The following is a 15,211-nucleotide window of genomic DNA, read 5'->3' as shown; positions in this document are numbered from 1 at the left end:
CCATCCCTCTGCCTCCTAGGTCTCTACACCCACCCTGCCTCCTAGGTCTCTACATCATCCCTCTGCCTCCTAGGTCTCTACACCATCCCTCTGTCTCCTAGGTCTCTACATCATCCCTCTGCCTCCTAGGTCTTTACATCATCCCTCTGCCTCCTAGGTCTCTACACCATCCCTCTGCCTCCTAGGTCTCTACATCATCCCCTGCCTCCTAGGTCTCTACACCATCCCTCTGCCTCCTAGGTCTCTACATCATCCCTCTGCGTCCTAGGTCTCTACACCATCCCCTGCCTCCTAGGTCTCTACACCATCCCTCTGCCTCCTAGGTCTCTACACCATCCCTCTGCCTCCTAGGTCTCTACACCATCCCTCTGCCTCCTAGGTCTCTACACCATCCCTCTTCCTCCTAGGTCTCTACACCATCCCCTGCCTCCTAGGTCTCTACATCATCCCTCTGCCTCCTAGGTCTCTATACGATCCCTTCCCCCACCCAGCTGTCTCACCCAGGAAGGTGAACCTGGCGAAGAAGGAGGCCGAGCGGAAGTTGAGCAGTGGCAGCAGCAGGATGATGAGGTAGAGGGGGATGGTGTTGGTCTTGTCCCACCACTTGTCGAACAGGCTGCCGTCTGAGGTGCCGTTGCTGCTGCTGCTGTTGCCCAAGTATAAAGGGGTGATGCTGTAGTTGCATCCGGGGTCGGGGCTAGTGTGGGGGAATGGGCAGATGACTGTGGATCATATACAGTAAAGTAGTTAGAAGCCCAGATCTGATGATTATTATTAATTATTTGTACACCTCTAATTGCCATCTTTCTGGATCATTTACAGCTTATTGCACAGAGAAACAGCTAAAACTACAAAACCAAGAGGAAGAGAGAGACGGAGAAAGGTTGATGAGTCTCCACCATAGTCGTGAGATGGAATGGGTGTGGAGGTCTTTCACGTGACAGAGCTTCGCCCAATAAACTTAACAAGGCGTGACGTCAGCATCCCAAGACCGATAACAGGTTTTTACTACTATTGCTAGAAACCACTGTTCTTAAAAAGGTGCTGCAGTGGGGAAATCTCTCCATATTCTTGCCAGATATATATTATTAGGGATGCTCGATATTGGCTTTTTCACCGATACCGATATTCCGATATTGTCCAACTCTTAATTTCCGATACCGATATCAACCGATACCGATATATAAAAAAACTGAATAATTTCAGGTAACTAATCATTTCACTGGATGCATTCAAAAGGCTTTCTAAATGTAAGCATTATCTGTGCAAAATATGATCATTAAAAAAGTAAAAATTAACATTACATATCTCTTGTTGTTGAATTAAACCAACATGCATACTTTTGACAATAAATAAAATAAGAATTGGTTCTTACTTGCTTGCCTGGGTAAATAAAGGTTAAATAAATGTTAAAAAAAAAAAAAAAAAAAAAATGTCGGCCGATAATATTGGACATCCCTATATATTATAGTTCTTATTGTGGTGTAAAACACTGGTCAATATAACATAGTAACAAACTGAGTTAACGGTTCATATCTACACCAGCTGAATGTCATCTTACCACTCTCTCTCTCTCTTCCTCTGTCATTGCTCATATCTACACCAGCTCAATGTCATCTTACCTCTCTGTCATTGCTCATATTTACACCAGCTCAATGTCATCTTACCTCTCTCTCTCTCTCATTGCTCATATCTACACCAGCTCAATGTCATCTTACCTCTCTCCCTCTGTCATTGCTCATATATACACCAGATGAATGTCATCTTACCTCTCTCTCTCTCCCTCTTGCTAAGTCATTGCTCATATCTACACCAGCTGAATATCATTATATTTCTCTCTCTGCCATTGCTCATATATACACCAGATGAAGGTCATCTTACCTCTCTCTCTCCCTCTTGCTCAGTCATTGCTCATATTATATACACCGACCGTGACCAGGTGAATGTCATCTTACCCCTCTCTCTCTCTCTCTCTCTCTAGTCATTGCTCATATATACACCAGGTGAATGTCATCTTACCTCTCTCTCTCCCTCTTGCTAAGTCATTACTCATATCTACACCAGCTGAATATCATCATATTTCTCTCTCTCTCTCTCTCTGCCATTGCATCTTACCTCTCTCTCCCTCTTGCTCAGTCATTGCTCATATACACTGTGATCAGGTGAATGTCATCTTACCACTCTCTCAAGAGTCATTGCTCATATATACACCAGGCGAATGTCATCTTACCTCTGTCAGAGCCGTTGGTCCCAAACTCTGAATCAGATATGGTGATATTGTTTGCATAGTCTGTGGAGGGAAAATATCACCAGATCAAAACCAGAACTCTTGTGCAAACAAAATATAACAGCAGATCGATACTTTTATATCCTGAATCTCATCATCACAGTGTAGTCAATGGGAAAATAAATGCAGCAACTCAGAGTGAGAGATTATATTTCCGTGGGGACTGTAAGGTGCTTTGGCTAAAAACATCTGGAGTGCTCTATAATGTAATGTAAAGTACTCTATATTGTAAAGTTCACTATAATGTAATGTAAAGTACTTTGTAATGTAAAGTAAAGTACTCTGTAATGTAATGTAATATATTTTTGAATGTGTGGAACATGTTTGTTAAGTTTTTTGTAAAGAAACTAGTTAAATCTAATTTTAATTATTTATTTAAGCACATTCTCTTCCTTTGTACTAAACACACTCTTGTTGGTGGGTCTAGCAACACAGCACATTGATTTCCTTCCCTGCCTGTCTACACCCAAGAGTAATTATTTTTCTTTTTTTTTTAAGATGAATTTTTTGGCGTTTTATCGCTTTATTGCTACTGGGCAGTCCAGTAGAGAGAAACAGAGGAGGAATGGGAGACAGAGTGGGGGGAAGACATTCGGCAAATAACGACGGGTTCGGGAGTCGAACCCGGGTCGGCCGTGTCGCGGCTGAGCACGCTATGTGGTTCGCCACTGGGGCGCCCCCAAGAGTAACATTCTTACAAACTGGGCAGTACATTAGATAAGCAGGGGTACTGTTTAAGGACAGTTAATAGATTAGATGAAGCCAATTCATCCCATTGAGGCGAAGCCATTCTGAACAGCTTGTTTAGGCTTGTTAACCTGAAGACTTCAAACCATGGCCAAACAACAAGGACCTCCTAAATAACATTTCAGACAGCCAAATCCATACAAAGACTAGGCCAAACCCATTTTACATAATACATCCCCTTTTTTCAAGTTTTCAAAGAAACAATGTGTTCAAATACATGCACTGCCCAAAACGGTTTTAAAACTGAGCTATACGTTTCTTCAGTGCAAGGGTTCAATTGTATTTGGAGAAGAATGCGTTTTGGATTTCTGATAAAACACCAAACAGTAAGTAGCTGCCTCTTTCTAGGGAGGTGTGACTTACTGTAGATGAACTTGCCGCTGTTGTAGAGGAAGTTGGACATGAGGACCCAGTAGACCACCATGGCTCCAATCAGAGACACCATGGAGAACAGCAGACTGGACCACCGGCCAAACCTGCCAAAGTAGTACTTACACACATCGGGGAACTCCCAGTCCGACGCGTCCACAAAGGCTGGGGAAACACAGACATAAAAAATGTATTCTGACACTGGAAAGGAAGTTGAGATATAAAACTTCTTTATGTAGACCTTGTAGTCGCCACACATCTAAGCCATAAATACTATAGTATAGTATTCCATATTTCCATCTAAGCCATACATACTATAGTATTCCATATTTCCATCTAAGCCATACATAGTATTCCATCTAAGTCATACATAGTGTTACTTCCATCTAAGCCATACATAGTATTCCACCTAAGCCATACATACCGGTACTATAGTATTCCATATTTCCATCTAAGCCTACATAGAATTCCATCCAAGCCATACATAGTATTCCATCTAAGCCCTACATAGTATTCCATCTAAGCCATAGTATTCCATCTAAGCCATACATAGTATTCCATCTATTCTAAACCATACATAGTATTCCATCTAAGCCCTACATAGTATTCCATCTAAGCCATAGTATTCCATCTAAGCCATACATAGTATTCCATCTATTCTAAAACATACATAGTATTCCATCTAAGCCATAGTATTCCATCTAAGCCATACATAGTATTCCATCTATTCTAAACCATACATAGTATTCCATCTAAGCCATACATAGTATTCCATCTATTCTAAAACATACATAGTATTCCATCTAAGCCATAGTATTCCATCTAAGCCATACATAGTATTCCATCTATTCTAAACCATACATAGTATTCCATCTAAGCCATACATAGTATTCCATCTATTCTAAGCCTATACATAGTATATCCATCAGAGATCACAGACGTCTTAGTCAACAGGATATTGGAATCAAATAGCAGGTGATGATCATTAAATGACGTTGGCCAATGAGCTGTGGCATTTCGCCATATTGCCGGGCCAAACGAGTCATGAGAATACCGTGAACAGCGACACTGCCAGCAGCATGCTGCTCTTAGGTGTGAAGGATAGCGGGTACATGCGAGGGGGACCTCTCCTCTCTGGGCCCGTGCGGAGGACATCCACTCAGCACAATGTGCACATGGCGGAAAACAAAGCTGTCAATCACACAATGTGACCCGTTCTCAGAACAGGCTGATATTCAATCACCAACAGTTGCTACTGAACCGGTGTGTGTTATGTCACAAACAAGACTCGTTTAGGCATAGTTAAAACACTGCGACTACGATTAGAAAGAGGAAGTGTCGATTTAAAGAGTGTACTTACGTATTGCCTTTGGTGCCTTGAGCACTCTGAGGCAGCAGTAGAGCGTCAGCAGACCCATGGAGATGAGGATGATGATGCCCAGAGTGAAGCCGGCCTGAGGGCATAAACACTGACTGATGTCATACTGCCTTCACATGCATGTCGATACTCTGACATCACGCCGGATCATCAAGTATTCTATTTGAGTTGGCAGGTGGCACATGCAGAACACCATTTCACATTTACAATAGCTGAGATGAGATCATATGTCGACTATATAATACTGTTATAATACTGATATAAGCTGGGATATTGAGGGGTTTGGCGGTCTGCAAGTAATTCTCACCAATGTTCATGGATATTTATGTTCAGGATATGGACATATATGGATATGGACCTAGAACTAATAGGAACCCAAGGAGGACAATAACACTACCTTAGGCATACTGCACCTTATGTGGATACTGTGATACTGTGAATAATGTATATTTCAGTTAGTTAGATAGTAAATTATAACACTACCTTATGCATACTGCACCTTATGCGACACTGTGAATATATATTTCAGTTAGTTAGATAGTAAATTATATTGACCTATTTGTTTACACTGCTTGTATTGTTTTTACTACCTGTAGCACCCCCCCCCCTTCCCCCATGCTGCTATGATGCCAGAATTTCCCCAAGGGGATCAATAAAGGAATATCTTATCTTATCTTATCTTATCTTATATGCTCATCCCATTTTAAATCTTAACCAGGATATAAGCAAGTATCAGGAAAATGTATGTTAGGGGGTGTAACGTAACGGCACACAAAAGTCACAGTTCGGTACGTATCTCGATTTTGAAGTCATGGTTTGGTATGTTTTTGGTGGGAAAAATGCACTGTTTTTTTTTTATCCACTTTTTCTCCCATTTTCTATATTTTCTCCCATCCCAATTTCGTATCATCCAATTCAACCCTCCCCTGTCACGGACGCTGTTTCTTGCCTCCCACAAGCCGGCTGCAATGTGGACTAAGTCATACATAGCACAAGTCCCCTCCGGTACGCTTATAGCTTATCCGCAACAGTAAGTTACTTCCGGGGTAGGCCTGATTGGCCCCGACAGGCACGTGACGCGCAACTTTCTCTGCCGCGCGGCACGCTCCGCGGAGCCGAGCGGCAGAGCTTGCGGAATTACGTAACCGTCCAAATACGCCACGACTTTCATTCGGCGCTTCAGCTCACCTGGCAGAGCAGCGGTCCTGCGATCCTGCGGTCCGTTGTTGGTGAGTTCGAATCCCATCAAATCTTTTTTTTTTAGCGTGATTTTTTTTTTAACGTGTATTCTTTCGCCGGTTAAGGTTAGGCATGGTTAAGGTTAAGGTTAAGGTTAGGCATTGTTTCGGAGTTGGTTAAGGTTAGAACGGTTAAGTGTAGGCGCTGTTAAGGAGCTGGTTAAGGTTAGAGTTTGTCTTAGAGAATGGCAATATTCTTTCTATGGTTAAGGTTAGGCATGGTTAAGGTTAAGGTTAAGGTTAGGCATTGTTTCGGAGTTGGTTAAGGTTAGAACGGTTAAGTTTAGGCGCTGTTAAGGAGCTGGTTAAGGTTAGAGTTTGTGTTAGAGAATGGCAATAGACAGCCTATTTCCGCGCGACAGCTCTCAGCAGCCTCGTTGCGCGTCCTGAGTTTGCCGCGTCACGTGCCTGTCGGGGCCAATCAGGCCTACCCCGGAAGTCACTTACTGTTGCGGAACAGTTACAGGCAGGACTTGAGGTAACAGTAGTCGCATCTTTTCACCTGCGCAGCTCGATCTCTCAGTGGTGAGGAGTAACACGTGGGAGGCTCACGCTGCCCCCGACACTTCCTGATTCTACTGCGCAGGCGCACCAACCGACCTGTAGGAGTCGCTGTCCACAACGCCTGTAACTGTTCCGCAACTGTAAGTTACTTCCGGGGTAGGCCTGATTGGCCCCGACAGGCACGTGACGCGCAACTTTCTCTGCGCGCGGCACGCTCCGCAGAGCGGAGCGGCAGAGCTTGCGGAATTATGTAACCGTCCTAATACGCCATGATTTTCATTCGGCGCTTCAGCTCACCTGGCAGAGCAGCGGTCCTGCGGTCCGTTGTTGACGAGTTCGAATCCCATAAAAAAAAAAAAATTTAACGTGATTTTTTTTTTAACGTGTATTCTTTCGCCGGTTAAGGTTAGGCATGGTTATGGTTAAGGTTAAGGTTAGGCATTGTTTCGGAGTTGGTTAAGGTTAGAACGGTTAAGTTTAGGCGCTGTTAAGGAGCTGGTTAAGGTTAGAGTTTGTCTTAGAGAATGGCAATATTCTTTCTATGGTTAAGGTTAGGCATGGTTAAGGTTAAGGTTAAGGTTAGGCATTGTTTCGGAGTTGGTTAAGGTTAGAACGGTTAAGTTTAGGCGCTGTTAAGGAGCTGGTTAAGGTTAGAGTTTGTGTTAGAGAATGGCAATAGACAGCCTATTTCCGCGCGACAGCTCTCAGCAGCCTCGTTGCGCGTCCTGAGTTTGCCGCGTCACGTGCCTGTCGGGGCCAATCAGGCCTACCCCGGAAGTAACTTACAGTTGCGGAACGGGTACAGGCGTCCACAACGCCCGATCCCCACCCATCAGTTTCCCACCCCCTAATACGGCCAATGTGTATTAGTACGGACGACCAGCTAAACTGAAAGCAAATGTGGAGCGCTGGGCTCGAACTGACGAGCCCAGTCTCCAGCATTTCGTGGCGAGCGCCTTGCCCACTACGCCACGTAGCCGCCCATAAAAACGCACTGTTTTTATCTTGTTTTCGTCTAGTGGTATATGTCCAACTCCACACCTTCTAATTCTATGGCTCCTCACACAGCCACAAAATCATCAACAAAACTGATTTTACTGTGCCCGTGTTTACTTTTACTGTGGGGGGGGGGGGGGGCATTGAATTTAATGTGTGTGAACCAAAAGCTCAGTACCGCGGCTACACCCCTAATTAATGTACATGCAAACATACTCAATATGCAACTAGTCCCTTTGGATAGGTTGTTGAACTAATTACAAATAGATGAAAATAAAGTCACCTGCTTTATACCCCAAGGTATGCTGAGTATGGACGTGCCCATCATTGTGTTCCAAATGGCAAATCTGGCAGGAGACAAGAAGAACATGGTTACAGTCTGAAGTCACTGCATGACTGGTCCATCATCAGTATAATGTTGAAAATAATAGTGGATGACTGTGATGGTGGATTGTCTGTGGCGGTGGATGACTGTGATGGTGGATGACTGTGGTGGTGGATGACTGTGGCGGTGGATTGACTGTGATGGTGGATGACTGTGGTGGTGGATGACTGTGGCGGTGGATTGACTGTGGCGGTGGATTGACTGTGGCGGTGGATGACTGTGGCGGTGGATGACTGTGGTGGTGGATGACTGTGGCGGTGGATGACTGTGGCGGTGGATGACTGTGGTGGTGGATGACTGTGGCAGTGGATTGACTGTGGCGGTGGATGACTGTGGCGGTGGATTGACTGTGGCGGTGGATGACTGTGGTGGTGGATGACTGTGGCGGTGGATGACTGTGGCGGTGGATTGACTGTGGCGGTGGATGACTGTGGCGGTGGATGACTGTGGCGGTGGATGACTGTGGTGGTGGATGACTGTGGTGGTGGATGACTGTGGTGGTGGATGACTGTGGCAGTGGATGACTGTGGTGGTGGATGACTGTGGCAGTGGATGACTGTGGTGGTGCTCACATGGTGATGATGCTGGGGTTTTTTGTGCCGCCGTCTCCTTTCGACACCTTGAAGGCGGTTCCCAGGGGGCTGTAGATGTAGATCTCTTCCGGCCCAGGGATCACATGGTCTGGAGGGCTCTGGAGAGAACACACAACCAGACGCCAGAAGATTTTGCTTCCCAGTTACGTCCACAACCTAATATATATATATCATTATTTTTAAATGTTGTAAAAATAAATAGCCTCATTGACAAAATCTTGGACTTGAGACCCTCAAAATCTCTCATCCCGAGTAGATTCTGAATTGGATACTAACTTTTTCCAACATGAGTAACTGGGGGGGGGGGGGGGGGGGTATTTTTCACTGTACAACCAAAAATACTGCATTAATGTGAGCTCTGACAGCCAACCAGAGTTGTAAATGCAGCCAACATACCCAGAATTCCTCAATTATACTGTAAAACGTAATTAAAGAAAAAAGTATTACCTCAGGTTAAAATACTGCCACATGATCCACCTGAGCCTTGAATGAGCCGGTAGTCTTATAACCATGGGTGAAACTAATTATGTGGTATAATGATACTAATCATGACTTACAATAAAAAGTTTGTGGCTGAGGTTTAAAGCAGTGCTTACTATGGTCAAAGTGAAGCGAGCCGTATTAAACCCATTTCTCCAGACCGCTGTGAGCACAAGGGCCTTCAGTGATGACTGCTTATCTCCATTCCCCATGCTTGTGCAGTCAAATGACACGCAATTCTCAACACATGAAAGAAAATGACACCAAACAGATTCATGGATAGGAACCATTGGCTTCTGAAAAGAGACCTAGGTCTCAATGGGTTTCCTTGCATGAATAAAGATTAAACATATATCATCTTCAAATACTGGGAGTCATGGAGTCGACTCTGCTCAACTCCAGTAGGAGTCAGAGTCAACTCCACATATGGGCTGATCCAACAAGTGCCAAAACACTCGTTAACTGCTACATGTTTCCATCTTACAGCAAAAAATATATATATATATATATATTGTTGATAAAACAAAATAGCAAGAAATGTAAGCAGCAATACACTTGAGGTTGTGCTATAATGTGACTGTGGCACTACTGTTCTGATCTACGGCACACCTGGAACCAAAATCTCAATACCCTCCCTCTCATGTATTTTACAATTACTCAGTGTGTGTGTGTGTGTGTGTGTGTGTGTGTGTGTGTGTGTGTGTGTGTGTGTGTGTGTGTGTGTGTGTGTGTGTGTGTGTGTGTGTGTGTGTGTGTGTGTGTGTGTGTGTGTGTGTGTGTGTGTGTGTGTGTGTGTGTGTGTGTGTGTGTGTGTGTGTGTGTGTGTGTGTGTGTGTGTGTGTGTGTGTGTGTGTGTGTGTGTGTGTGTGTGTGTGTGTGTGTGTGTGTGTGTGTGTGTGTGTGTGTGTGTGTGTGTGTGTGTGTGTGTGTGTGTGTGTGTGTGTGTGTGTGTGTGTGTGTGTGTGTGTGTGTGTGTGTGTGTGTGTGTGTGTGTGTGTGTGTGTGTGTGTGTGTGTGTGTGTGTGTGTGTGTGTGTGTGTGTGTGTGTGTGTGTGTGTGTGTGTGTGTGTGTGTGTGTGTGTGTGTGTGTGTGTGTGTGTGTGTGTGTGTGTGTGTGTGTGTGTGTGTGTGTGTGTGTGTGTGTGTGTGTGTGTGTGTGTGTGTGTGTGTGTGTGTGTGTGTGTGTGTGTGTGTGTGTGTGTGTGTGTGTGTGTGTGTGTGTGTGTGTGTGTGTGTGTGTGAGAGAGATACAGTATATATATATACCAGTAGCCTGTCTGAGGAGGCTGTCAACCTGCTGTAGTAATGTACTCTGCTGTTCAGGATGGCAGCTTCAGCAGACACCCTCTCCTGTGGGGCATCTTCCACTATGTTCCTGGGCTCCACATGAAAGGGCCTGGGGTGAGAGAGAGAACTATAATTATTAACTCAAATTATGATTTCTGTGATCATTTCAACATTATACCCTTTAAAAATGTAATTAGGGGATGTGGTATTGGCCCGATTTAAAATAATTATAAAAATTAGAATTTCACTCAAATCACTAAATAAAACCTTCTAAACTTTTCGCTAAGAGTCAATGTTTGATTTGAAATAGAAATGTGATCAACATAATGGCCACAGCTAAATTGCTCATAAAAAAGTACTAAACATTGACCTCTCCAAGACAACAATGTAACGAGGATCAATTCTGGCACTGCAATGTGATAAGACAAAGCAGTACGCTCTGTCCCTCATATGCTAAGAATATTTCTTGGAACAATCATAGCAACTTGTTTATTTATTTAAACACTGCCTGACCTCTGTAATTTAATCACTGAAATAGAGTTATGTGACTCTTCTAATTGGAGGTAGGTGTGTGTGTCAGTGTGTGTCCCAGTAATATGACAACCTAGTTGGTCTTTGTGAAATACCTAACTGGATTAAAGTTTATGTTAGCTGGTGATGCAGCTTGGAATAATGCTTGGGTGGAGGGAAGGACACACAACACACAACACACAACACACACACACACACACACACACACGTAATTGCTTTGCAGAGGAAATCCAGGACTGTACATTCTAGAAAGGTCCGCTACTTGGTAAACACTGTCAGGTCATGACCATACAGTAGTTGTGTGACTCACGTGCAGTCGTGACTTAGATTACGGACCTATTGTAGATGACATTGTAAGCAACACCCTTGGCAGGATTGGTTGTCATGTGCAGCACGGGCAGCGCCATGCGGCACATTGTAAAGGCATCCTGGGCTTGAGTAAGTGATTAACTCAAGTGGGACATATTCCGTTTTATTTCAACTGGAAAACGTGGCCGTGACACCTGGACAAAGGACTTTGCCATTTGTCCCCATCGATGAATCATATACCAGGAGAAAGAACCCTTGAGAATGTATGCTTTTTTCTTTATCCACTTTTTCTCCCATTTTCTATATTTTCTCCCATCCCAATTTCGTATCATCCAATTCAACCCTCCCCTGTCACGGACGCTGTTTCTTGCCTCCCACAAGCCGGCTGCAATGTGGACTAAGTCATACATAGCACAAGTCCCCTCCGGTACTTGAGGTAACAGCAGTCGCATCTTTTCACGTGCGCAGCTCGATCTCTCAGTGGCGAGGAGTAACGCGTGGGAGGCTCACGCTGCCCCCGACACTTCCTGATTCTACTGCGCAGGCGCACCAACCGACCTGTAGGAGTCGCTGTCCACAACGCCCGATCCCCACCCTTCAGTTTCCCTCCCCGTAATACGGCCAATGTGTATTACTGTGGACGACCAGCTAAACTGAAAGCAAATGTGGAGCGCTGGGCTCGAACTGACGAGCCCAGCGTCTCCAGCATTTCGTGGCGAGCGCCTTGCCCACTCCGCCACGTAGCCGCCCTTTTGAGAATGTATGCTTATTACGATTGTGAATCGTCAGCCAACATAACAGAACAAGGTCAAAGGAACTGGAGACTCAACCGAGTGCACCGACTCATCATTAGGCAACCAGTCCCAGGCTAAAAAGGCCCCTCTGCTGTTGATTCTCTCTTGTCATTTCAGGTTGCATCACTCCTCCACTACCAGTGTCTGGTCCCCAGCCAGAGTTGGTCCCACTCCCAACCCAGTGCAGGGTCACTGAATGGATGGAGGGTTCAAACCTGTCCCTCTGTAACCCCAAGAAGGCTGTACCCAGTCGGGCCGATGGGGCCTCTGGTCAAAGCCTTGCTCAATGAATATTCATTCATCACACCTAGTGTCTTTGAGTCTCCCTGATTTAACTGAAGTGAGACACAGGGCAAAATATACAATATAATTAATCAGGGCAACTAGAAGTTAAGGAACCAATGCAAGAACATTGAGGCAACCACTTTCTCAATGTTGCCCTACATACAGTGTTCCTCAAAAAGTCTCCCAGTGTATGAGAACCTTAAGGAAAACCTTAAGGTTCCAAACGGGTGGTGTGTGGATAGTGTTTGGTGCTCAGCTATTCGCATGCCCCTATGGATTAACCACTAAAAAAGTGCTACAACAAATCACTGTAAAATACATGACACTTTAAAACCGATACAGTCAGTAACAAACTCCCATCACCAGGTATCACACCATGTTTTATCAAGCCTACCTTTTAGCCCTGGGGTCCAGAGAGTCGGTGGAGCCTCTATGGGAGTAACACTCTCCTGTTCGCACCGAGCCCAGCAGTGGTTTGCAGTCCTCCTCCATGGCGATTCCTACTTTGGATCAGTGCCTTGCAGTCATTACCTGAGGGGTGTGGCGGGAGAGCGTGAAGTTTGGCCTGAGCGTGTGTCGAGAAATCACAGGGAGCTGCACATAGCTTGTTGTGTGCAGGACGGCAGCTTGACTGGATCTGTGCGCATGAACGGCACTTCCCTATTCTGACTGCAAGTCGCAGTGCTGCTGCTGGAGTGTCTGACTAATGAGGAGAAAGTTCAGAGGTCAAACTCGCATCCTCACACTTCCCAGTACCTTCTGGAGAGGGGAGGGAAACAATCCATCACACTTTTCCCGATCAGTGATAATTACATGATTACTAGTGCTAAGTAAGCCCTCATATTATAGATGCACCAATTATTCACACTATAGCGATTCACTCTTAGTTCTATGGATGGGCACGGTTAGTTGAATGTTCTACTATTCTAAATTATGTAAGTACAGTATTTGTCTACACTGTAGCTGATGGTTGTGTGAACTGCGTTTATTTTTTATTTTTCATCTTCAATGTTCAATAAATTTAACAAATTGGATTTAGTTTCCTAACTAATACATGGAAAACAGTCACAATTATGATTATTTGTTTAGTGGCGATCACTAAATCGCGCTGCTTTTGGATACTTATAAAACAATTAACCAATTTAACAGAATATTCTAATATTGATATGCCTTCAAATTCCCATCCCTAATAGCGAATAACGATCCCATGATCCTTTTACTTAACAATATCAGTACAGTAGTCACTCACAATCAACCAAGTGGCTGTGGTTCTGATCAGTTTTATATGCACATCCCTTTTGATGAGCCGCTGTGACATTACTGTTCAGATAAACATGCATATCAGATACAACAAAGCAGCACTGTAAAAGCCCACAACAACTTGAGCAGGCATTCTCAAAGCATTAGTCTTGAAAACAAAAGCGCCAGCCAATATAAAACTAAAAACTAAAGAAAAACTTGAAACAAGGGAAATTCAAAGTCATTTTCAAAAACACTTCTTTATGTCGGGTCTTATTCACAAATGGGTCACTGGAAAAATACTTCATATATAAGTAGCGTTTAACAGTTTAAAGGCTAAGTATTTGTTCCAGTATCTGGTGCAGACTGTAAACCACTTATGCTTCCATTATTAACAGCAAGGTAGCAGGAAGTATACTCGTTCAAGGAACGTGAGGTGATTGTCAAAGAGACATTCTGATAACACATTCAAACCTAAGATAATGTGTATTGTTGTGTATCGTAACCGGAAAATAATCCCCCATGGTCAAAATCTAAACAATTTGTTTGAGTAACCGTAGCTTGCTAATGCCTGGCTGTTAGCTAACAGTATGTGGCAATAATTTGGAACAACTCTTCTTCTACTTGGCTAAGTTATCTAAACGGCAATCCATCTTCAGTCTAATAGTAATCAGTACAAAACAACAGCACAGGATGTAATCAATTTTAACTAGCATGCTGCTAATGATTGACTATGGGGCCACCGACCTACTCAACTACGTTAACGTTAGCTAGCCAAATAATAGTCTCTCTGGCAACAACAAGTTACGTTAGCTTAGCTAACGTGAACCATCTAACACTGAACTAACCAGTTCGTTCAAAAATAATTCAGCCAGTCATATAGAAACATAACCCAAAACAGCCCAAATGAAACAGCTAGAGCCTATCTGCTTATCTCTGCTTACCGGGTGCCTTCAGTTCATCTCGGACTGCTGATGAAAACTACGAAGTAATGCTGCTCGCAACAAGCCAGACCGTCTCTGAGCAGCAGTGATGATACAGAACCGTTTGAAAAGGAAAACAAAGTAGCAATGCGTACTGGGAGATGTAGTGAACATTCCCGTCTGTCAAACAACAAGGCAGCGTGCATCTCCACCCCGTTCTCCCTCGGTTTTGACCTTGTGTTCGACTACAGTCACTACAACAACGACGTGTATGAAGACTCATATTTGCTCTGGTGCGTTTGCGATCAAAGTTTAACACTGCTAAACCATATTATTATTATTATTATTATTATTATTATTATTATTATTATTATTATTATTATTATTATTATTATTATTATTATTATTATTATTATTATTATTATTATTATTATTATAATAATAATAATAATAATAATAATAATAATAATAATAATAATAATAATAATAATAATAATTGTAACTGAGGGGTACAATTCCCTGACTGTATTACTAGATATGATACTTACTACCACTACCTTTGTACTTAATATTCGGCCACCCAGTACACGGCATAAATATATTATCATGAACACTCTCACGTAGATGAAACGGATCCAACACAAATGTACGAATTAGAAACAGGTCTTTATTTCTACACAGCGATGGTGTGTAGAATAAGCACTTAATCACTTAATTACATTTATGAATTGAAATGGTATGCACTTTTATGGCAAGGAGTATTCGTCGGTATATCAAAGGAGAATGTCCAATCTCTGAAGGCGCAGGTGGTAAATATACGACCTGGAATAGTTAAGGAATAACAGCAATGATACTTTAATGATTAT

General features: G+C 43.5%; 1 protein-coding gene across 2 annotated transcripts in view; it reads right to left on the bottom strand.

Annotated features, from left to right (window-relative positions):
• Positions 1-14,434, bottom strand: part of slc38a9 (solute carrier family 38 member 9) — a 46,010-nt gene extending 31,576 nt beyond the window's left edge. The window contains exons 1-9 of one of the 2 annotated variants that reach the window (XM_084325326.1): positions 14,367-14,434; positions 12,578-12,714; positions 10,244-10,373; positions 8,477-8,595; positions 7,803-7,866; positions 4,764-4,857; positions 3,398-3,568; positions 2,231-2,290; positions 501-722 (exon numbers count right to left, since the gene is read on the bottom strand). In XM_084325326.1, coding sequence (XP_084181452.1) covers positions 501-722; positions 2,231-2,290; positions 3,398-3,568; positions 4,764-4,857; positions 7,803-7,866; positions 8,477-8,595; positions 10,244-10,373; positions 12,578-12,675 — 958 coding nt within the window. In that variant the 5' untranslated portion in view covers positions 12,676-12,714; positions 14,367-14,434. Of the gene's footprint in view, positions 1-500; positions 723-2,230; positions 2,291-3,397; positions 3,569-4,763; positions 4,858-7,802; positions 7,867-8,476; positions 8,596-10,243; positions 10,374-12,577; positions 12,887-14,366 lie in introns of both variants that reach the window. The other variant, XM_084325325.1, reaches the window with a different exon arrangement.
• Between the last annotated feature and the right edge of the window lie 777 nt (positions 14,435-15,211).

The sequence above is a fragment of the Notolepis coatsorum genome (assembly GCF_963971535.1).
Source record: "Notolepis coatsorum genome assembly, chromosome: 11".
NCBI classification, from domain to species: Eukaryota; Metazoa; Chordata; class Actinopteri; order Aulopiformes; family Paralepididae; genus Notolepis; species Notolepis coatsorum.
The sequence above is the reverse complement of the archived record's forward strand: the minus strand, read 5'-3'. Positions and strand labels throughout refer to the sequence as shown.